Below are 22,897 nucleotides of genomic sequence, written 5' to 3'. Positions count from 1 at the left end.
TTTTTATTCACTGTAATGAGATTTTTGCTTGGGGATTTAAATGTTTAAAGATTCAATAACACTGAAAATTCAAGTTCAAGAAATGATCATGAGGCCCTGCTGGCCTGACCCAAAGTGAGATGATCGAGGGTGTTTCTGGCAGTGCTGTTACTGTTAGAGAATGAGACCACCCTTCAAGGGGCTGCTCATGTCCATGGAGCAGAGTCTGTCTCTCACGTTTGAGAGTGGGGAAGGAAGGCATACATGACAGGCTGGGCCTCACCACACCCACCTGGACCTCAGATCCCTTGTGATGGGAAGCCCACTTGGGGAGCAGAACCCTCGGCAATACTGACTCAGGGTTAGTGAAATCTCCTTTTCATGACAATTGATGATTCTCATCCACTGAGGAAATTACATTTCCCCTGAACTCCCCAGTCCCTCAGGCAATGGCCAGCAGAGTGTCGGAGGGCACAGCTGAAGGTGCGAGAGTCAGCACTGTGCATTTGCTGCAGGGTGGAAGCTGGCAACAAGGAAGGCTGGCAATAAATGTATATTATTATGTCTCCAGAAGTGCTTAGTTTTTATTTATTTCTAATTCTTTCTGCTTTAAGTATTTTTTTTTCGTGAGCACTGCTTAGAACTCAAGTTCCTGGGATCAAACTTGTATCACACAGGCTGGAGAAGGCTGTGGAGAAACTGAGTCCTCCCAGGTCTCAAGGTGGGTGGAGGGAGCCTGCAGGGGTCTCCTTCCCTCCCCTCTTGCCTGTTCTGCCTGGTCAGAGCCTGCACACGAGTGCAGAGGGCTCCCTTAGAGAGGGCCGGGCTAGAGAAAGCTGAAGTTTCCGAATAAGCAGCCTATTCTGTGGCCTCCTTTCCACTACAGACTCCTTGAGGAGGAGTAAGACCCCAGAGGGACAGGTGAGTCTCACTAGCTGACCAAAGTCCAGCTCAGCCAGCCCTTGATGTATCCAAGACATCCGCCCACAGCAGTGAGAAGCTGATGCCACTCTAAGCCGTTCTCAGTCTACATCTACGATGCTGAGAAAGAAAAACCAAGTTCAATTCATCAAAATATCTGTATTATCTATAAAAATTGAACTCTAATGAGTCACTGATACTGGAGGCAGCAATATCCGACTGTGCTGACATGCAGAAGGAAGGCAGCTCTGTCCCACCAACCCTATAGCAGAACATTTGTATTGAGTGGCATGTGGGCTGAGTCATTTGTAAGGCCTCAAAAACCTGGACACTTTGGAACGTAGCAATCGGATGAAAGATCTTGGAAACATCTCTCGGGACTCCTGGGCTGTGTACTTGAAATAGTTCTGGGGATGGGCCAGGACATCAAACAGAGCCTTGATAAGTTTCTTATCCTAAAAAGAACAGAATTTTTGTTACTGGGCCAAAATATTCAAATATGCTGACATTTTGCCCATGGAACTATAATGACCCAGTATTAGGCCGTAGCTTGCTTAGCTGAAAAACACTTGCAAAAATTGTTTCTTCTGATTTTTATCTTCTTTCCAGTTTTTATTTTTCCTAATTAGTTTTAAGAAGTATGAATTACTTTTATAAATAAAACTTTAATATGTAAAAAACCTGTTTTCTTTTTCCCAACCAGATGAATGCAACACTGGGATTTGGGAGTATTTGTAGGATTAGTGATACCACAAGTGTTTATTGCTAATTATTTATAAGTATTTAAACTTTGGTGAATTTTAGGCTTGAAGTATACATAAAGAGCCAAGGATCCTCAATTATTTGGAATTAATAGAAAAACATTATTTGCTGTTGGTTTGGATTTATAAGCAAATTTCTCCCTGCCCCTCCACAAGTTTCCAAATTAAAAAATACAACTTCACTTGACAACACTAAAGATAGCAACCTGATTTTTTAAAAAATTAAGTCTGGTGAAGGTATAAAACTGACCTTGGCCCAGGACAGGCTCTGTGTCTGAAAGGTGGCAACCAGGAGCAGGAGGAGAAGCCTTCTCCAACAGTACTTGGGAAGCTCTGCGGATAACTGCCATGTCCACCTGAGCCAGGCACTCACCTTAAGTATTTCCTGATGGTTCTCAGATGCATAGAGCCTGCCGTCTCGAACTATGTCTTCAATGAGTTCCTGATAGTCCTCTGTTGGAATAAAGAACATGTTTTGCATTGTTATGATTTAGTTGCTTCCAAACTCGCACTTTCACTTTTTGATAAGGTTCTGAGAAATGCCCCTTCTGTGGCTGCTATCACTTACCATTCTGCTACTGAGAAGACAGTCAGAAGAAAACTTCCACAGACTCCCACCACCACCTCTCTTCACCTACCAGCATCTGCACCCATCTTCCCCGTCCCCTCTTCCCTCAGACGAGCCTCTGTGCATCCAGTCCAGGCTCATCGCTCCACTTAGCATGCCAGGTCCATCTTCTCTCCCCAAATCAACAGCATTGTTCTAGTAATTCTGCTCTTTCTTTCCTACATAATACATTTTTCTCTCTATTGGTCTCTCCCACCAGCATGCAAAAATGCTGTATGTCTCTGACTTTAAAAATCCCTCCCTTGACCTCATTTCTCCCTCCAGCTTCCATCTCACTTACCTGCTCCCTTTTGCAGCAAAAATCCTTTAAAAAAGTTGTCAGCACCCACTGTCTCTGATTCTTTTCCTTTCTTTCTCTCTTAAACCGAGTCCAATCAGCTTTGGCCCCCATCACTCCTCCAAAACTGCTTGGTGAGACCAGCAATGACCTTCATGTTGCTAAATCCCAATGGCCAGTTCTTGGTCTTCATCCTCCTTGATGCATCAGTAGCTTTTGACCTGGCTGGTCACTCCTCCTCCTTGATCCAGTTCTTCACTGAGCTTCCAGGACACCATGCTCTTTGGTTTTCCTCCTACCTTACTGGTTACTTCTCTGAGGCTTCTTTGCTTTTCTTCTTTTCTCTGACCTATTACCGAAGGAGGGTCCCAGGACTTAGTCCTTGGTCTTCTCTTCTCTGTCTATACTCACTTCCTGTTGAGCTCATCAGGCTCTCCTTTCCCTCTCCACCTCCCTGCCTCCCACTTTTTTCTCTATCCTTGTATTATGTAAAACAATCAAGCTTCTTATCCACCGACTCTTCTCTCCTTTATTTGAATGGGGCTGGAGGGTGGAGAATTTGGCTGGTCGGGGAGGAAGAAAACTGTGTGTGTTCTCTCATTAACATTTTTTGTCCTGATGTACACATTAAATGCAGTGCATGCTGTACTTCTCCAAATGCCAATCTTCACCCTTTGAAGTCTAGCTTATTTCCTATAGTCATCATTCAAATCAAGCTTATGCAAAGCACAATCTTTTCCAAATTCCAGACACAGAAAAAATGCCTCTTTGTATGCATATCGTGTGCGACAAAGCCAAACACATTATAAGAACATCATTGAAATTGTGTGAGAGGAACTCTTGAAAAGTTTCTCTCAGTTAAGGGATGATAAATGGAAAGTAATGGTATAATAGTCCCAATTACTAATTTGATATGTTTACAATAGCATTGGTACTCCATTAGTGTGGTGTCTTTCTTTTATTTTAGTGAATATAAAATATGAGAATACATTTTCTTTTCATCTTGAATTCCTCTGCGGCAGTGTCTCTCCTCTTTTTGATATGGGACTTACCATTAAGAATGTCGGTTGCTGTGCTGCGTTCTGGTGTAATAGAAAACTAGACAGCTGTTTGCCACTCCACCAAATGCTTCCCGACTGCTATCGTTTAAAAAAAAAAATTCTTCTGCTTTTAAGAACTACTGTGTTTTCTTACTTGCTCCAACTCATTAGAAATGCAGCAAAGTTACAGGTAAGAATCCAGGCTCTGGAGTCCCAAAGTCCTGGTTCAAACCCTGCTTTGCAACCTTGCCATGCTGGGACCTTAGGTCAGTTCCTTAAGTCTGTAAGCCTGAGTGGCCTCATCTATAAAATCAGGAAATAATCATGTCTACTTTATGGAGTGATTGTGAGGAAGGCACCATGTAAAAGGCACTTCAGCATGTACCTGGCAGTCAGCAATGCTCAATGCGTATTAGCCCCAGCTACAGTTCTCACCGTTCTCCAGCGCTCAGAGGGCCCGTCTATAGCAGCCTCATGTGCATCTTCTAAATGTGATTTCTATTCTTCTGGGTTTGAAAAGAAGATATCAAACTTTTTGGAAATATATGTTCGAAAAAAAAAAACTCTGAGTGAAGGCCTCGGGAGCTTCTCTGTGGGGAAAATAGCAGTTTCCAACTATTCTCTACTGTGACACATGCAAGACTCACTCTCGTGGGCATACACTGCATTATGCGTAATTTTCCCCAGTTGGAGCTACAACTCTTTTTCAATTAAAAAAAAATCAAGACATTTTCATGGTCACAAAGGCAGAGTTGAGAACAGCCATATTTATTTTGAAGTCTCAGTGTCTTTTTGCTTTCTTCCTGATTCCAGATAGCAGAGGTTGCCAGTTGGTTGCTTTTGGGTAGATGAGGCTCTCTGTCTCTCTCAGCACAGCCATGTGGGAGGCATTTGTGTCCACCCCAAGAGATACTAAAACTCCTTGTCTTGGGTGTTTAACATTATTTCAGGCAACTGTAGGACAAAGATGATGATCCGTGCTTTTGTTACTTTTTAGGAAAGCCATAGAATATTGTCTTCTCAAACAATTTTGGCACTTGTCATCCTAAAATCCTTCAGTGGCTTCCTCTAAGATTAAGTCTATCCTCCAGAGCTTGGCCCTGCAGACTCTTCACAGCTGAACCTCATTCCCTTCTAGTCTCCTCTCTCACTGCCAAGCCCCACACACCCAACCCACTGACCAAATAAGACCATTCGTCAGTCCACACATACCCTGGGGTACTTCATCCTTTGACTTATGTCCTTCCCTCTTTCTGAATGTTCTTCTCCCCCACTTATGCTCAAAATGTATATGTTATTTCAAGACCCACATCTCTCAAGACTTTGCTCTATTCCTTCTAAAAGCTCATGTAAAATTAACTGCTGCTGCTGCTTCCTTGCTCACATAGGGCTTTGGGCTGTTATAGCATCTATAACAATATATATATTTTGTGTTTCTGTCACTAACCATGTTGTTTCCAGCACTTAGCCCAATGCCTGACATAGTAGATGCTCATTAAATATTTGTTGGCTAGGTGAACAAATAAGCTCATGAAGAAACAGATGACTCCTCTCCTACAGGACTGTGTAGTCCTCCAGGACAAATGTCCAGTTCATTTTATGCTCCTAGTCAATGTTTTCCAACCAAGTCTCAGAGCTAGGTAGAGCCCCAGGGCTCAGATGGGCCACCTCTTCATCTAACATGAAGAAAATTAAACCAGAAGTCATCTGACTTGCCCAAGATCCCACAGCGAGTCAGTGAAAAAGCCAGGACCAGAACTCAAGTCCTTCCCTGCCTCAGGATTCTACCTAATAAAAGCCACAATCATCAGAAGTTAATATTTACTGAACAATTGCTATGTGCCAGGCACTGCCTCAAGTCCTTTAGGAACTCTCACTGAACTCTCAAATAAGTCTAGTGATTATCCTCATTCACACATTAAGAACATGAGGCTGGCCGGGTGCGGTGGCTCACGCCTGTAATCCCAGCACTTTGGGAGGCCGAGGTGGGTGGATCACGAGGTCAGGAGATCGAGACCATCCTGGCCAACACGGTGAAACCCCGTCTCTACTAAAAATACAAAAAAAAATTAGCCGGGCATGGTGGCGGGTGCCTGTAGCCCCAGCTACTCCGGAGGCTGAGGCAGGAGAATGGCATGAACCCGGGAGGCGGAGCTTGCAGTGAGCTGAGATTGCACCACTGCACTCCAGCCTGGGTGACTGAGCGAGACTCCGTCTCAAAAAAAAAAAAAAAAGAACATGAGGCTTAGAGATGGTGGCATACACAGTCACAGAAGAGATCATAGCCAGGCTAATCAGTCTGACTCCAGTGCCCATGTTCTTACTCACCAAGCTATGCTCACTTTTAATATATTTTCTAAAACATATTTTCCCCCTATTGTCAGTGTCCCCAAATGCCTGTTAAAATTTGGCACTTGTGAGTCAGCAATGTCTTTTCCCCTCATCCTGCCTGCCTTTCTGAGCATGTGTGCTTGTCAGCAGTTTGCCAGCTGGCTCCGAAGTTGGCTCTGTTCAAAGCAGAGAGGCTCTTTCCATGTGCTGCAGGCTGTGCTTACCATCATATGTCACGTATGGGACCTGGAACCCTCTAGCGCTGTTCCCTTCATTGGACTTAAACTGAATCCACAGCTTCTTTGACCTGGAGGTGAAGGCGATGGGGCGTTCGTAGGTCTGGCAGGTTTCATATGTTGTCACAGAATTGGATGAAGCTGCCAAGGGAAGTTGGAGAGGGGTGGGGTTCAAGACTCATCACTGATCAGGCATACAGTAGATGCTCATCTTTCTAAACACTCAAACCATACAATAAGTTATGCTCGAGAGCTCTTCAGGCCCAGCTGAGCCATCATAAGTCAAAGGTCCTGGAAACAGAGTAGATTCAGCTGGTAATTGTGGCCCCCCCAGGGGAGGCTATGTCTGAAAGACCTGGGGCTTGGCAAGCAGCAGCAGCCCAGGCTGTACTGTTCACTGTAGGAGCTGGGTGAGGGCCTCCCATTCCATAACTGACCTGCTGTCATCTACTCGTCATCACCACCATTTGCTGCCTAAGACCAGGCAGCGTGCTAGGCAATTTATGGACTTTGTCTCATTTAATCTTCTGAAAACCACAGAAAGTTGGTGCAACTGTTACCTTTTTAATAGAGAGATTAAATACTTGCCCAGGGTCATATAGCCAGTATGTGGTAAAACAAGGATTTAAACCTATACTTGACTTCAGACATTTTAACCACTAATGAGAAGAGCAAATGTTTACATAGTGGCTCCATGTGTTGTCATCATTCTTTTTTTGTTTGTTTGTTTGTTTTTTGAGACAAGGTCTGGCTCTGTTAACCAGGCTGGAGTGCAGTGGCATGATCATGGCCTACTGCATCCTCCAACTCCCAGGCTTAAGCAATTCACCCACCTCAGCCTCCCGAGTAGCCGGAACCACAGGCATGCACCATCATGCCCAGCTAATTAAAAAAAAAAATTTATAGAGACAGGGTCTCACCTAGCCTGGTCACAAAATCCTGGGCTCAAGCAATTCTCCTGCTTCAGCCTCCTCCCTCAGCCTGGGATTACAGGTGTGAGCCACTGTGCCTGGCCTATTATTCTAAGTGTTTCACAACTATGAACTCCTTTAGTCCTTATAACCTTATAAGGTAGCAACTGTTATTAGCCCCATTTTAACAGATGAGAAGACTGAAGTGCAGAAAGATTCAGAATGTGTGCCCGAGATCATAGAACTAGTAAGAGGTGGAACTGGGACAGAGATCCAGGCAGTCTGGCTGCAGAGCCCCTCATTACACTGCCCATAAGCTGTGTTGACAACCGTCTTCCTTTATGGACACTGGACCATGAATCAGGATAGGAGGACAGGTCCCCACCTGGCCAGGCTCAGTTAGTCTCCAAGCCATCAGTTGCAACTCAGTAAGAGGCCTGGTCTGGGGCCATCACTGCATGATCCTCACTGGCTCTCTGGGTCCTTGTGGAAGAGGGTCCAAAACACCCCAGTGAGTACAGAGGGGGAGACTGACCTGCAGGGTCACTACCTCTGGGGCCCAGCAAGACGCTTCAGTGTGTGGCTTTCATTTAAATTTTGTTTCTCACCAACTCTATAAACTCATGTTCACCTCTGCTCTAATATGGAGGTGATGTTCTAGGCCTGCTCCTCACATTGAAAGCGTGAGGAGCAGGTCATCAGGCTTCCCAGCTGGCCTGAGAAAGGGAGGGAGGAAGTGAGACGCACAGGTTTTCCGCATCACCAGATAGTCTCCACAGTCGTCCTCTATGGGCAGGAAGATCTCAGGGACCACGATCAGGATGCGGCGCTTGGGGGGTGGGTTGATGGTCCATGTACACTCAGTGTTGGCTGGGTAATTGCCTGGGTAGTTTGGGGATTCAATGTATCCAGTGAAATCTCCCAGCTCCCCTCCACATCTTCTGTCTGAAAAAGGAGATGCCCTGAGTTATAGCACAACACTGTTGTTTCTGTCCTGACCACTGCTAGCTTGCTGAGCCCCACAGCACCCCTGTTGCTACCCAGGAATGGGGCATGAAAATGACACCATCTGGGAATGAGTCTGTCATTCCCAGAGGGCCCCCTGTGGGAGCCAAACCATTAACTCCCCACAAGGAGTCTACCCCTCTGAGTTCCTGAGGCACCGTTTTCTCATTAGCCTGAAAGTGTTCACAGTCAGGGCAGGTATTCGTGAACAAAAGGATAAATTTAGCTTTCAGTATTTTGTTTACCAAGTCCAAGTGCCAGAGGAACCCATGAGACAGAACTTCTAGGTCTCTCAAAATAGGGGGAACAGAGCTCATTGCTCTGCAGAGACTATCTGACCCTTTTTCAGAGAACTTTGATGAAGACAGACATATATTTTTCACTTTTCTCTCTGGTTAAGACCACATTTTATTTTGTATTCATCTTTAAAAAAATTATTATTTTTTTGAGATGAGGTCTCTCTCTGTTGCCCAGGCTGGAGTGCAGTGGTGCGATCATGTCTTACTGCGCCCTTGACCTCCTGGGCTCAAGCCTCCCAAGAAGCTGGGACCGTATGCAAGTGCCACCAGTGCCTGGCTAATTTTTTTTCTTCATTTTTTTGTAGAGACAAGGTCTATGCTGCCCAGGCTGGTCTGGAACTCATAGGCTCAAGCTATCCCGGCCTTGTCCTCCCAAAGTGCTAGGACTACAGGCATGAGCCACTGCACCCAACCCACATTTTATTTTTAAGGAAGGAAGAAAATTCTGATTAGCTATCAGTAGGTACGGGGCATGCTGGATACCTACGTCTGGCACCAAAGACAGAGGCTGCACACACGTGCACATGCTTGCACAGACCCCTCCCTCACCCACAGCACCCAGCTGCATTTTCATTCATCTAATCCCACTCATCCCAGAAATGTCACCCAAAGCTCTGAGAGCTCAGAAATGAGAGAGACAGTCTTTGCTCTCAAGGAGCTCATTATTTAATACTGTCAGGTAAATCTGTGCAAGAGAAGATGTTGAAGGGATTACTTTTTCCCTCTCTAGTTACAACTGGGATTTATTATTACTAGAAAAAAATAAATAGGCTTTTCTTCTTGGAAGAAAAGAGGAGGAAGGGGGAGCCATGGGGCGGAGAATTGCCTTCAGTCCTGAAGGGCTGCCCTAGGAACTGTGCCATAAGGCTCCCATGGGTCCAACAAAGGGCCAGGTGGTGGAAGACAAGGGAACATTCATCTTGTTCTAACACTGTGAGCTTTCTAAAGTCCAATCCACCAACAAGCTAGGATATCATGAGGTAGCGAGATTCCTGTCATAGCAGGTATTCAAGAAGAGACTAGATGGAAGGCTACTTATAAAGATGTTAAAAGGACTTCCTTGCAATAAAGAGAAAACCAGATGACCTTTCAATCATAAAGTTCTAATGATGTACTGCCCCCCTCAGTCCCAAGCTCCTCCAGTTTAGGGGGGGCCTCTTTGCTCCTCTGATTGCTGTCTTAAAGATTAGCTGGGATTTACTTTTGGTCTTTACTATACAGAGTTTTTGTTGTAATTTTTGTTATAAATAATGGCTTTAAAAAAAAAAGCCTAGACAGCAAGTCCTTAAATGATTTGCTTCCCCCTTCCTATAAAACACAAACCGGTCTCCTCAGCATCCATCCAAGGCTTTGCCTCCTGGTCTGCCTGAGACTCCCTTCGGCACATTCTAGCCTGAGCTCCAGGGGTCTCCTCCCAAAAGGCCTTTGCTTTCCTTGATCTGTGCTTCCCCCAGCTGCTCTCTCAAACATAAGGCTCTTTCTCCTACTCTTTCCCCATCCTCTCCATCAAAACCTTCTCACACCCTCCAGAAGCCTTTCCTCATCTCTCGAGACAGAGTCAATCGCTCCTTCCTCTGCAGCCTCACTGCCTGAGCTCCTTGCAGGGTCAGCGATGCTGACTTATTCTGCCTAATATCAACCAGAATATCAACCAGCAGAATGCTGGGCACGTAACAGGTCCTCAAGCAATGCATGCTGATCAAGGCTGGGCTGAAATTATGCCCCAGGGAGGAAATTAAGGCAAGTACAGCTTGTTAAGTGTGCCTGAGGAAGTAGCCAGAATCAATAAAGATGAGTCGCTCTGCACAGTCAGGCCCTGCTCTCTCTCCACGCTGGTCTGCATGGCTGTGAGCTGGGCTCATAACATCTACGTGGTTCTGAGTGAACCTGGGACCTCTGCCCCGTGCCCCCTGCTCTGAGTTGGACCCAGACACATATCTTCTTAGCCAGAACTGTGAAAAACCTTAGAGAGAGACCTACTTTTACACTGGGTTATGTTTGTGGAGCCATCAAAGTCAGTCGTAGTATTTCCTGGGCAAGAAACACAATTATTTTTTCCAAATTCAGGCTGGTATGTTCCCACTGGGCAACGAATACATCGGTGAGTGGTGGTATTGTAGAAATGTCCAGGTGAACATTGAACTGTGGGGCAAGGGAGGGTGAAAAGAATGAAAAAAAGAAAGATTATTTTTAATCAAATGCAGCACAAAGATTTTAAAGTTTGTGAAAGAAATGTTTATGTGCAAATGAAGTAGGGCTTTCCTACCAATCTGGGGCTAATCAACACTTAATTCCCTAAATAGGCAGTGTGGATGGGGTTCACGAAACAGAGAAATATAGAGGAACAAGATATGTGTGTATCTCCAAAGAGTTTATGGTTTATGCAGAGTCAGGCATCAATGATCACAACTCCAGTCTTCATGCAGAGCATGTCTGTGAGTATAGGGGGCAGGCAGTTGCAGAACTGAGGTTGGGTTTAGAGTTGGGCTCCCTGGGAAAAGGCAGCTGGAGTGGGGTTCTGGAGAAGGGGTGTTGAGGGGAAGCTCTAGGTCAGGGCACTGAGATGGAGGAGGGCTGGAGGAAGGAACCAGGGGAACTGGCTCATCAGTGCCTGATCATCCCTTGTCAGCCTGTCCAAAGGGGCTAAGGTGGCTGGAGGACAGCTTGTCCAGTGAGTTCCAGTGCCCCCTGCACATCCCGCTGGGGCGAGTGGAGCTGGGACCTGAACCCCCAGCCACTGGGGCACTGCATCAGGCTGGGCTTGATTGGAGCCTCACCAGACTCCCATGATACTTAGAAGGGAAATCCAGTCCTAGAAAAAGGCAAGCTGCCAAGTACTCACCTCTGGTTTCACAGTCCTGAAAGGAAGTAGCTCCCTGATGTTTGGTGGGAAGGCCTCCTCCACAGGGGAAGCAGGAAGTTCGACCAGCTTCAGGCTGGAACGTGCCCAGGGCACAGAGCTGGCAAGGTGCGAAGCCATCTGCAGAATATTCACCAGGTTGACACAGACCTGGAAGGACCAATAGCCTTACGTGAGCAAGGCCCCCAGGCAGACCCTTGCTCCTGACTCTCCAGATGAGATCAACTTCGGTCCAACCTGCTACCCCGTGCTGACCGCAGTTCCCACCTCAGTCAGAGAGCACGCAGTCAACGCTGCGGTGCTTCTGACCCTGAGTCAATGGCACATGAGTGCCTGCTGTTTACACACAGGGCTACACAGCACAGTGCAAAGATGGAGACCAAGAAGTCAAGTGTCAACTGCTTCCAAAGTATGGGAAGGCCTGGTAGTTCTCTGGCTTAGGCCTACACACTGCCTAGGCATCCCCTGCAATGCAGGAGAGAGAGTTCTCTGACCTGGAACCAATTTGGTAATTAGACCCAGAAGGACCCCTTTACCCAGCTGATTACAGCCTATTGATATAAAGAGTGATCTGGGCTGGGCTTGATGGCTCACGCCTGTAATCTCAACACTTTGGGAGGCTGAGGCAGGAGAATCACTTGAACCTAAGAGCTCAAGACCAGCCTAGGCAACATGGCGAAATCTCTACAAAAAATTTAAAAATTAGCCAGACATAGCGGCACATGTCTGTAGTCCCAGCTACTCTGGGACTGAGGCAGGAGGATCACTTGAGCCCAGGAATTCCAGGCTGCAGTGAGCCATATTTGCACCATGGCACTCCAGCCTGGGTGATCCAGCAAGACCTTGTCTCTAAAAAAAAAAAACAGTGACCTAAAGAATCTCCCCTGTTTTAACAATAATATTTACTAAGTTAGATCTTACACATGTTATACCTGGGACAAGAAACACAGTCATAAACAAACAAAAGGATTTCTAAAAGCACATGTTCCTCAGGAATTAGTCATTGGCAAGATGCTATCAAAATCTGCTCTCTCTTATATTCTTAATCATCTCTCCTCTATTAATCATAGTGGCCTCATCTTACCCCATAAGTTATAGATATGATGGCATTTCAAGAACACACACCCTCGGGAGGAGCCTGGAGCCTGTCAGACCTGGGTTCTGATTCCACATGCTCCACTTGGCTGTGTGACCTTAAAAGAGTCACTTTAGCCTTGTGAAGTTGTAATGATTATATGAATTGTGAATAATTCATATAATATACTTAGCATAATGCCTGGCATAGGTAAATATTCAATACATGGTAGCTATAATAACCATTATTACTAATATTCTTATTGCTGTAATTTTTTTTCTTTTTTGAGACAGGGTCTCTGTTGCCTAGGCTGGAGTGCAGTGGCACAATCACAGCTTATTATAGCTTGACCTCCTGGGTTTAAGCTATCCCTGCACCTCAGCCATCTAAGTAGCTGGGATTACCATGTGCCACCACGCTCAGCTAATTATTATTTTTTTTTATTTTTTCTACAAATGAGGTCTCACTATGTTGCCCAGGCTGGTCTTAGGGTTAGGGTTAGCCACCTGAGCTCAAGTGATCCTGAACCCAAAGTGCTAGGGTTACAGTTATGGGCCACCATGCCTGGCCTAAATTTTTCTTAATAAGGTCACATAGGCCGGGTGCAGTGGCTCACGCCTGTAATCCCAGCACTTTGGGAGGCCGAGGTGGGCAGATCACCTGAGGTCAGGAGTTTGAGACCAGCCTGGCCAACATGGCGAAACCCCATCTCTGCTAAAATACAAAATTTAGCAGGGCATGGTGGCATGCACCTGTAATCCCAGCTTCTCTGGAGGCTGAGGCATGAGAATCACTTGAACCCAGGAGGTGGAGGTTGCAGTGAGCCGAGATTGCACCACAGCACTCCAGCCTTGGTGACAGAGTGAGACTCTGTCTCAAGAAAATATAATAATAATAATGTCACATACAAGGGTAAATTCATGCCAAAATGTCACCCCTTATCAACCTTGCAGTTAGTTTTGGAGTTTTATAACAGACCAAAGATATGATAGAAGTCACACAGTCAATATGAGGATTTGATTTTTAAGCCAGAAACAGCCTTGCAGTTCAGTTTGGAGTTATTTAGGTGGGAAATAAAGCTGAGGCTGGGAGTCACTCCAAGGACAGCCACGGGAGCAGCACAAGGGGTTTTCACTCTGCCGTGGCCATCAGATATAAATCACCATTCAGATCACACCTGCCATTGGAGCCCACAGAGTGTCAATACAGCCAGCCCTTCTCCCATTTAATAAAAGGAAGACATTTAATAATAAAATAAATAGGAAAGCCCACAAAGCTTGAGATTGACTTCAAAGTTAACATTTTATAAGAGATAATTAAAAGCTCTTCACAGAGGAGGTCCCAGTTTTAACAAAATAAATGGATATATTTGTTTGAAATAAAAAAGCTATGAATTTGAGACCAAAGCTGGAGAAAAACCCAGACCTCCTCTCTTCATTTTAACACTTTCAAAACAGTACCTATAGATAGGGAAATCACTCAGGTTTCAGGTGTATACATTTCCAGTGAAGAAAGCACGCAGGTGCAACACTTACGCTCTTCTGCTAGTGTATTCTACCCCATCTTCATTTATTTGCTCAAATGAGTATCTGCCCAGCATGTGTCAGGCACTGACCTAGGCACTGGTGAGCCAAAGATGAATTGAGCCAATATGGTCCCTGCTTGTAGGAAGCCCCAGGTGAGTGTGCATTGTCTGGAGTCCTTGAGATGCCTTCTGTCTAAACAATGACATCAGAGATGGGAGGAGTGGGAAGGAACAGACAGCATTCTTACCTCCACATTCAGACACATTCCAAGCTTCTGGGGTCTTCAGGGCCCCAGAATTTCCTGGTCTTGGGCACGGTTCACAAGTAATTTGTCCTTCCTCATTTTGGAAGGTTCCATTTGGACATAAAATGCAGCGTTCTTGTGCTCCATCATAATAGGTCCCAGCCCTGCAACTGACTAGCCAAAAGGGAAACGATCTGGTCAGTGTGGACACAAAGGCCAAGGAAGGATGATGTGACTTCTAGAGACGAAGGCAAATAGATGGCACTGATCACACCACCCCACCCCCATGCAAACTCCCTGAATACGCAGTGTGCCCTGCCTTGCTTCTCTCTGCACACCTCTGCACAGCATGATCCTTATTGCCCCGTTAGAGGTGTTTACAGCTCTGTCTCTCCCTAGACCATGAGCTCCTTGAGAACAGGGATCACAGGGGTGCTAATTATTTTTGTAGCACAAGTACTTGGTGGTTGAAGAGAGATTTTAAAAAATCCTGGACCTCCCTACTTCACAGGGCTGTTGGAACAATTATAGAGGTGAAAATCATTCATTGAACATAGGTCTAGTGCTGGAAGAACAGAGTGTTATTAATTCTGTCTGGTGGCATCCTGAAAGGTGTCCTAGAGGAGGTCACATTTGTGTCAGGCCTTGAAGGATGAATAGGGTCTTCACAGTTGGGAAAGGGGGCAGGTTCTAAAAGTTCATGCATTAAATCGGGAGGAGAGGAAAGAAAAGGTTGGGAATAGACTGCAAAAGTTCTTGAGTGCCAGGCATTTGGATTTTATTGTCACAGGTAAAGGAATCATTGAAAGGACAGGAGTCAGGCATGGTGGTGTGTGTCTGTAGTCCTAGCTACTGGGGAGGCTAAGATGGAATCACCTGAGCCTAGGAATTTGAGTCTAGCCTTGGCAACATAGTGAAAATGAGACCCCTTCTCTAAAACAGAAAAAAAGAAAAGAAAGAAGAGGAAGATGTCCAGAAGCTGTGTTTTGAAAAGCTCATTCTCTGGTGGCCAGCTGGGATGGGTGGTGATCTCAAGACTCTTACAAAATAGCACACTTCAGATTCATAATAAATAATACAACAGGCTGTGCGCAGTGGCTCACACCTATGATCCCAGCACTTTAGAAGGCCAAGGTGGGTGGATCACCTGAGGTCAGGAGTTCCAGACCAGCCTGGCCAACATGGAGAAACCCCGTCTCTACTAAAAAAACAAACAAACAAGCAAAACAGAAAAATTAGCTGGGTGTGGTGGTGCAAACCTGTAATCCCAGCTACTTGGGAGGCAAGGCAAGAGAATTGCTTGAGCTCTGCAATTGCGGAGGTCGCAATGGGCCGAGATGGTGCCACTGCACTCCAGCCTGGGCGACAGAGTGAGGCTCTGCCTCAAAGAAAAAAAAAATCAATACAACAAAGTGTAAATGCTGGTAAATAAGGAAATTCATAAATGTTGCTTCTGATTCTATTTCTAGTACTGTTAAATGTAGATTTGTACCTTATTTTAGGCTATGAATATGAAGCAAATGTACCAAATTTGGCTCCCTACTATTCAAACCTCATCATCAGAGTCATCACATTTCTAATGACTAACATTTGTTGAGTACTTATACTAGACACCATGTCAAAAGCTCTACATATAGTATCTCATTTATTCCTCAACACAGCCCTAAGGATCTAAGTGCTATTATTAGCACCATTTTACAGAAACAGAGACTTAGAGAGGTTAATAATTTGGCCAAAGTCCCACAGCTAATTTGTGAAATACTCCTATGGTACTGTAAGATCAAGAGCTTTGAGTTTAAAAGGGAAAAAAGTTATTTAACAAACGGGCAGATTTAAGTGCAACTGAAGACTTTATCAAGGATTCTCTATGGGGCTAGGAGAGTTTGACTGGAACAAACATTCTCTATATGTAAGCTGCCAAGAAATAGAAAAAAATTACATGATAAAGTTAACTATTATAGCTCTCCATTGTCTGTAACAAGGGAGATTGGTTTTCATCCTATTCTACAAATGCAATTTGCATATATACTCTTAGGGTTAAACATGGGAAAGTTCTCTGTTATAAGAAATAAAAATGTCTTTTCATTATTCATTGCATAATCTTAAAAAAAAATCAGGCTTTTGGATCATGGTAAGCAAAAATATGCCACATTTTAAATATTATTTCTACAATTCAATGTAACCAATTAATAAAGTCTATCCAAATATCTAAATCTTAATACTCATATTTCTTGGATTTTCTTTTACAACATTCATGTATCATTTAAATATAATTTTATATATATAGATTTTTTGAGATGGAGTTTCGCTCTTGTTGCCCAAGCTGGAGTGCAATGGCACGATCTCGGCTCATTGCAACCTCTGTCTCACGAGTTCAAGCGATTCTCCTACCCCAGCTTCCCAAGTAGCTGGGATTACAGGCACACACCACCATGCCGGGCTAATTTTTTATATTTTTAATAGAAACAGGGTTTCACCATGCCAGCCTGGCTGGTCTCGAACTCCTGACTTCAGGTGATCCACCTGCCTCAGCCTCTCAAAGTGTTGGGATTACAGGCATGAGCCACCACGGCCGACCACAATTTTATATTTTTAAAAAATTAAACGTGAACCAAACTCTTGTTTTTTATTGGCAAACAATATTATAATGAGATTGATGGCAAATAGAGTATAATTCCAGACTTCTCTAAATGCAGCCCTACTGGATAATGGTTTCCATATCACTCTGGTTCCAGCCCATCTCTCATGTAAAGCTGGGCTGAATTCTGTATTACGAATTCATGTTTTACCGTGTCCCACTTGACTCTTTCAGTGTCTGTAGCAGGCCAGTAAATCAGAGAATAACTCCTTCATGGCTCTAAGGAGCCCACCTGTCATGAAGCAGGTAAAACCAAGGCTGTCCAGTGCCCCTCTGCTCAGCCATTTCTATTTGAAGAAGAGCTGTTTTTACAATACTCATCCATGGAAGGGAAAGTGCCGATATGGTGACAATGATTCCAACAGCCCCATTAATCATAACTTAGAGTCACATCACTGTGGTCTGTTCCATCATAGTTCCTCTGGCAGAAAACAGATGTCCTCAGCAGGTGGACAACACCAGGCCTGGTTCTCACTGAGCCAGGGACCAGGACGGGCTCCTGCTGCTTTGCTGTCCCGTGCTCCTGAGAACTCTTTCAACCTCCACAGCCTTTGCAAGGTGACCTTTAGAGAGACCTCACAATATCCCACCTCTGTGCCATTTCTTAACTGCTCGAAGGGCTGAGAAACCCTTCAGGCTGCCCTGTGGAAAAGAGGACACCAGTTCTTTTTCCTCACAATGAAAGGCCTGCTTCATATAAACAAACTCATATTGTCAGTCACAATTTCCATTTTCCTTCCAGAGAGAAAGACATGCAGAAATAATTCATGCCAAGCACCTCCCAAATATATTTAATTGTTTCACAAGGTAAAAATGAGCTAAACACTAAAAGGCAACTCTGAAATATCATGAAGGGATGCCTGAAAACCGCTCTTTGCAAATGTGCTGAGAATCTGGCCTGCAGAGACCTCAATCACACGTTCCAGTGGCTCCTCTCTTCTCCTTCAGCAGCCAGCTTGTTTTGCTGCCCAGGACAAAGGAGTCAGTTGCCCCCAGAACACTTCACTATCACAGCAAAGCTTTTGTGTGCCTTCAGTGACCATTAAAATCTCATTCTCAAATCCCACACAGCTGTTTTTTCTCCTTCTTTAAAAAAGATACGAGAAAGCTTTTCTGATGCAAAAGGGACAGACCAGCAGGATGAGGATTAATGGCGACAAAGAGGCCTCAAGCCTCGGCCTTTTCTCAGCACTGTGGCCTTTGAGTATTTCAGGCTATGAACAAACACTATGGTCTCTCTGTGGCTAAGATGATGAACCTAATAAAAGGGGTCACCCTCTAGCATTTGACTGCTTTCTTAAGAATCACGCCTTGACTTCTGAAGAAGAGCCACGAGCAGCCCACTCCGATTCCCAGGGTGCCCCTGGGCTGCTGCTTTGTCCCAGTTCAGAGGCGCTGGTGCCCCAGGCAGAGCTGGCCTCAGGATCCCGGTTTGAGCTCTCTTTAAATGACTGCCCCCAGGATAACAGGGGACAGTGCCATCTTGGGCTGAGAGAATGATTTTTCATTGTCCAGGTTTTTGACCTGTGCTCAGGTTTGCTCTTTAAAAACATTCCTATAGCTGAGGCAGAGAAATGAGCCCAGCTTGATGCCTTCTTCATTATTGGGTTCCCAAATGCACACTATGTTCTTTTCATGCCTAGTTAACTGGAGCTGAAATTTCACTTCCTTTAGAGTGCCTCTTTTGCCCTCCATTTAAATATTTCTCCAAAGATTTGCCCTTTGCCCTCTTTTCTCTTAATGTTATCTACTATCCTTGGGATTTCATCTGTTGTCCCTGTGAAGATTCATTTACTCATTCATTCAGTAAGTACTTATTGAGCACTCATTATGTGCTGAGTACCATTCTAGGAGCTGGAGACACAACAGAGAAGAGAGACATGACCCTGTTCTAATGGGGTTCTCAGGGCAGTAAATAAATGAGCAATAAAATCTCAATGAGCAAGCAAATAAATATGTAATAGAATGCAAGTAGTGGTATGATGAAGAAAAGGAAAACAGGGTAAGAGGACAAAGAAGGGGTAGGGATGGAGTTTGTATGTATGCTATTTTAGAAGTGTGGCCAAGAAAGGTCTTTCTGAACAGAGACCAGAATAAAATGTGGGAAATAGGCTGGGTGCTGTGGCTTACGCCTGTAATCCCAGCACACTGGGAGGCTGAGGCAGGAGGACTGCTTGAGCCCAGAGTTCAAGACCAGCTTGGAAAATATAGTGAGACCTCGTCTTTCCAAAATCACCTTAAAAAGTTAGCTGAGCATGGTAGTGCACGCCAGTGGGAGGATAGCTTGAGCCCAGAAAGCAGAGGTTGCAGTGAGCCAAAATCACACCACTGCACTCCAGCCTGGGTGACAGAGCAAGACCCTGTCTAAAAAACAAACAAAAAACAAAAACAAAACAAACAAAAAAACAACGACAACAAAAACAGGAAATAGCCTTGCAATGAGATTGCCTAATAGCAAGAAGTGCAGTGTAGTAGGAACACAGCATAAGGGTGTAGGGCAATAAGAGATTAACTTTAAAAAGCAAGCAAGGGCCAGATCACTTGGGTGCTTGAAGCCCGTGGTAAGGAAATTAGACCTTACTCAAAGTATGTTGGAGGTTTGAAATGGGGGAGTGACACAATCTGATTTAGTTTTTCTTTTCTTTTCTGTTTTGTTTAGGAGACAGGGTTGCGCTCTGTCACCCAGGCTGGAGTGATCATGGCTCAATGCAGCCTCGACCTCCTGGGCTCAAGTGATCCTCCCACCTCAGCCTCCTGAGTAGCTGGAATTACAGGCTTGCACCACCATGCCCAGCTAATTTTTTAACTTTTTGTAGAGATAGGGTCTCCTGGGCTCAAGGGGTCCTCTGTCTCGGCATCCCAAAGTGAGCCACTGTACCCAGCCTGATCTATGTTTTTAAGAGATGTCCTGGCTGCTGTGTGGAGAACAGACGGAGGCCAGGCAAGGCTGAGGAGAACAATTCAGAGCCTGGTACAACAGACTGAGCTAGAGATGATGGTGGCTTGAAACAGAGCAGTAATAATAACGGAGGAGGAGAAAACTGGTCCGATAAAGGAAATTACCTGAAGGCAGAGCTGACAGGATTTGCACACGGACTGGATGAGGAACGCGACAGAAAGGGAGAGGTCAAGATGACTCAGGCTTTCGACTTAAGCAACTGGGTGAGGCGAGGTGCCCCTTACTGAGATGCTGGTTTGATTTGATTTGATGCTTGGGAGGTTAAAAAGCTTTGTTTGGAAACACTGAGTTTGAGATGCCAGTTGGCCATCCAAGTGCGGATACTAAGGCGGCACGGGTTCTACTGTTGGTCTCTGAGGCGGAATACTACACCTCAGGGGTTGACAAGATGATCCACCGGGTGGGAGCACATTTCTACACCCATGCCTACGAATTTTCACCTAAAATAAGAAACAAACGAAGCTCCTCTGGTTTAGAATATGGTGTAAGAACAGCCTCCCAGCCAGTCTCCATCTCTGTGAGGCACAAGACACATGTGAGGAGCCAGGGTCGCCAAGAAAAGAGAAGCACTGGCACCCACAACTCGGGCGCAAGGCACTGACTGACTCTCGCCTCTCAATGCATAGAGAACAGTTACAGCTTAGCTATGCCTGGGTAATGAGATGTCCTGACCTATATTATCGTGTTTTTAACTAAACTAACCATCACAAAATAGAAAGCAGCTTTGATGGATTCCTGGAAAGAACACCCGACTGAAGGGCGTAAACGTGACGCGAGCCCATGCGCACCACAGGCGTGTCCGTGGGCGCATCTTCTGCTCCTAGCACAGCAACCACCCGCGTCCGCACCACAGGAGAGGGCCCGCAGCATCTTCTCCTAGCACAGCAGCCATGCGCGTCCACACCACAGGAGAGGGCCCGCAGCATCTTCTCCTAGCACAGCAGCCACGCGCGTCCAGACCACAGAAGAGGGCCCGTGGCATCTTCTAGCACAGCAGCCACCCGTGTCCGCACCACAGGAGAGGGCCCGCGGCATCTTCTCCTAGCACAGCAGCCACCCGCGTCTGCACCACAGGAGAGAGCCTGTGGGTGCATCTTCTGTTCCTAGCACAGCAGCCACCCGTGTCCACAGTGGAGCGGAGGTTTCCCATCCAAGACCCCCAGTGAGTGCCTGGAACCTCGGAGAGTACCACACCCTATATACACTAGGGGTTTTCCTATGCGTGCTTATTCATGATAAAGTTTCATTTATAAATTAGGCACAGCAAGAGATTAACAATAATAATAAAATAAAAAAATTATCACAACATATTAATTATAATAAAAAGTTATGTGAATGTGGTCTCTCTCTCAAAGTATCTTATAGTACCATACTCACCCTTCTTGTGATCTGTCAATCTGATAACTGAGATGACTACTATGTGACTAACACGGGGGAGGGTACACAGCTTGGGTACGCAAGATAAAGGGAAGATTCATATCCCAGGCAGGATGGGGAGGGTATACACCGTGGGTACGCAGGATAAAGGGAGGGTACATATCCCAGGCAGGATGGAGCAGGACAACACGAGATTTCATCACGGCACTCTGAAGAGTGGGCAATTTAAAACTTACGAATTGTTTATTTCTGGAATTTTCCATTTGATATTCTTGGACCATGGTTGACCCAGGTAACTGAAACCACAGAAAGCAAAACTGCCTGTAAGGGGGCACTAGTGTATTAGCTCTTTGTCAGACTACATCATGAGACAGAAACAGTTACGATTTAATCCAGTCTGTCAAGAGTTCACCTAAAGCACTAGCAATAGTCAAAAAGACTACATGACAAATGGATTTGCGACCACCACTGTCAATAATGAACCTCGCCCAACTGTAAAGATTCTACCTTAAGATGCTAGCCAGTTATTTTTAAATTTGTTTATTTAATCTTTATCTTGTTCTGTCATTTGTGATGAACATAGTGTACTAGCCAATAGTATAAGTATATAGTTTATAAATAAGTAAACATTCATATATATATTTTACTTAGAGGGAGAGAGAATGTGTATGTGTGCATTCTTAAATGTTCAACATCTCTGGGACAAAGGAGCTGGAGAGGGCAGTTTCAGAATCGCCAGCATGTGGTGGTATTTAAAGCTATGGCACTGGGTAAGGTCACCAAGGAGAGTGTGAAGACAGAGGAGGGGATGAAGGATTCAGACCTAGGATAATCAGAAAGTAGGGGAGGAACTGGAACCAGCATTGAAAATGAAAAGGGAGCAGCCAGTGAGGTATGGAGAAGCAGAAGTGTGTTGTGTCTGAAACGCATAGGAAGAAAGTGTTTCCAGGAGAGGGAGTGATCAGCAGAGAGGATGCCTCATGAGGAGTGAGGAAAGGCAACTGGAATCGGCATCACAAAGGTGGTTAGGAATCTTGGAAAACGTTTCTGTGGAGAGGTTGGGCATGAAAATCAGACTGAAGAGAAATGGGAGGTAAGGAGGCAAAGACAGTATGACTATGGCTCCTTCAAAGAGTTTCGTTCTACACAGAATGGGGGACACAGAAATGAGGCAGTAGCTATAGAGATGCGTGAAGTCAATGGAGGGTTTGTTTGGTTTTTAAGACAGGAGATGGGTTTGTGTGATGTTGGAAATGATCTAGCAGAGGAGAAGAATTCTGAGATGGGAGGGGTCGATGGGGACAACAGCAGGGGCAACACTCTTAAGAAGTTGAGAGAGGACAGGCTCCAGCTTGAGTGGAAGATAGAGGCATGGCCTTAGAGGCATGGGCTGTCCAATCCATTTTAACAGGAGGCAGGTCTGAGCCTGTGTGGACAGACTCAGGATTAGGCAAGTTAGGCTGGACATGAAGAGAAGAAGTTGTTTCGCTAGACTCCCAGACACCCATGGACACCTCTGCCTAGAAACCTTGTTGCCCAAGGAGCACTTCTCTCCCTGGCCGCTGGCTTTACTCCTCTTATAGAAGCATCTCTATTCTCCCAGTCACCAAGGCTCCAAATCACAGCTCTCCCTAGCTTCTCTCCTCACTGCCCTGTCACTCAGTGGCAGCATCTTACAGCTGTGTCCCTTCTTTCTATCCCCTATTCTTCGTCCCCATGGCACGAATGTCCCTTAGATCCTCACCGTCTCTTATTTGGATTGCTGCAGTAACCTTCCAAGATTCCCTTGGCTTTCTGTCCCTCCCTGCCTCCACCCTTTCCATTCTACCG

At 45.3% G+C, this 22,897-nt stretch overlaps 1 protein-coding gene across 7 annotated transcripts in view; it reads right to left on the bottom strand.

Annotated features, from left to right (window-relative positions):
* Nucleotides 1-1,044: 1,044 nt before the first annotated feature.
* The window catches only part of SCUBE2 (signal peptide, CUB domain and EGF like domain containing 2), a 73,295-nt gene continuing 51,442 nt past the window's right edge, over nt 1,045-22,897 (bottom strand). For 5 of the 7 annotated variants that reach the window (XM_054438382.2, XM_054438384.2, XM_054438383.2 and 2 more), the window contains 7 exons: nt 14,097-14,267; nt 11,231-11,398; nt 10,369-10,530; nt 7,832-8,029; nt 6,162-6,314; nt 2,035-2,114; nt 1,045-1,355 (listed from right to left, as the gene is read on the bottom strand). In XM_054438382.2, the coding sequence (XP_054294357.1) occupies nt 1,203-1,355; nt 2,035-2,114; nt 6,162-6,314; nt 7,832-8,029; nt 10,369-10,530; nt 11,231-11,398; nt 14,097-14,267 (1,085 nt within the window). In that variant the 3' untranslated portion in view covers nt 1,045-1,202. The remainder of the gene's footprint in view (nt 1,356-2,034; nt 2,115-6,161; nt 6,315-7,831; nt 8,030-10,368; nt 10,531-11,230; nt 11,399-14,096; nt 14,268-22,897) is intronic. The other 2 variants (XM_054438387.2, XM_063671938.1) reach the window with 1 other exon arrangement.

Source organism: Pongo pygmaeus, chromosome 9 (assembly GCF_028885625.2).
Source record: "Pongo pygmaeus isolate AG05252 chromosome 9, NHGRI_mPonPyg2-v2.0_pri, whole genome shotgun sequence".
Classification (NCBI taxonomy): Eukaryota; Metazoa; Chordata; class Mammalia; order Primates; family Hominidae; genus Pongo; species Pongo pygmaeus.
The sequence above is the reverse complement of the archived record's forward strand: the minus strand, read 5'-3'. Positions and strand labels throughout refer to the sequence as shown.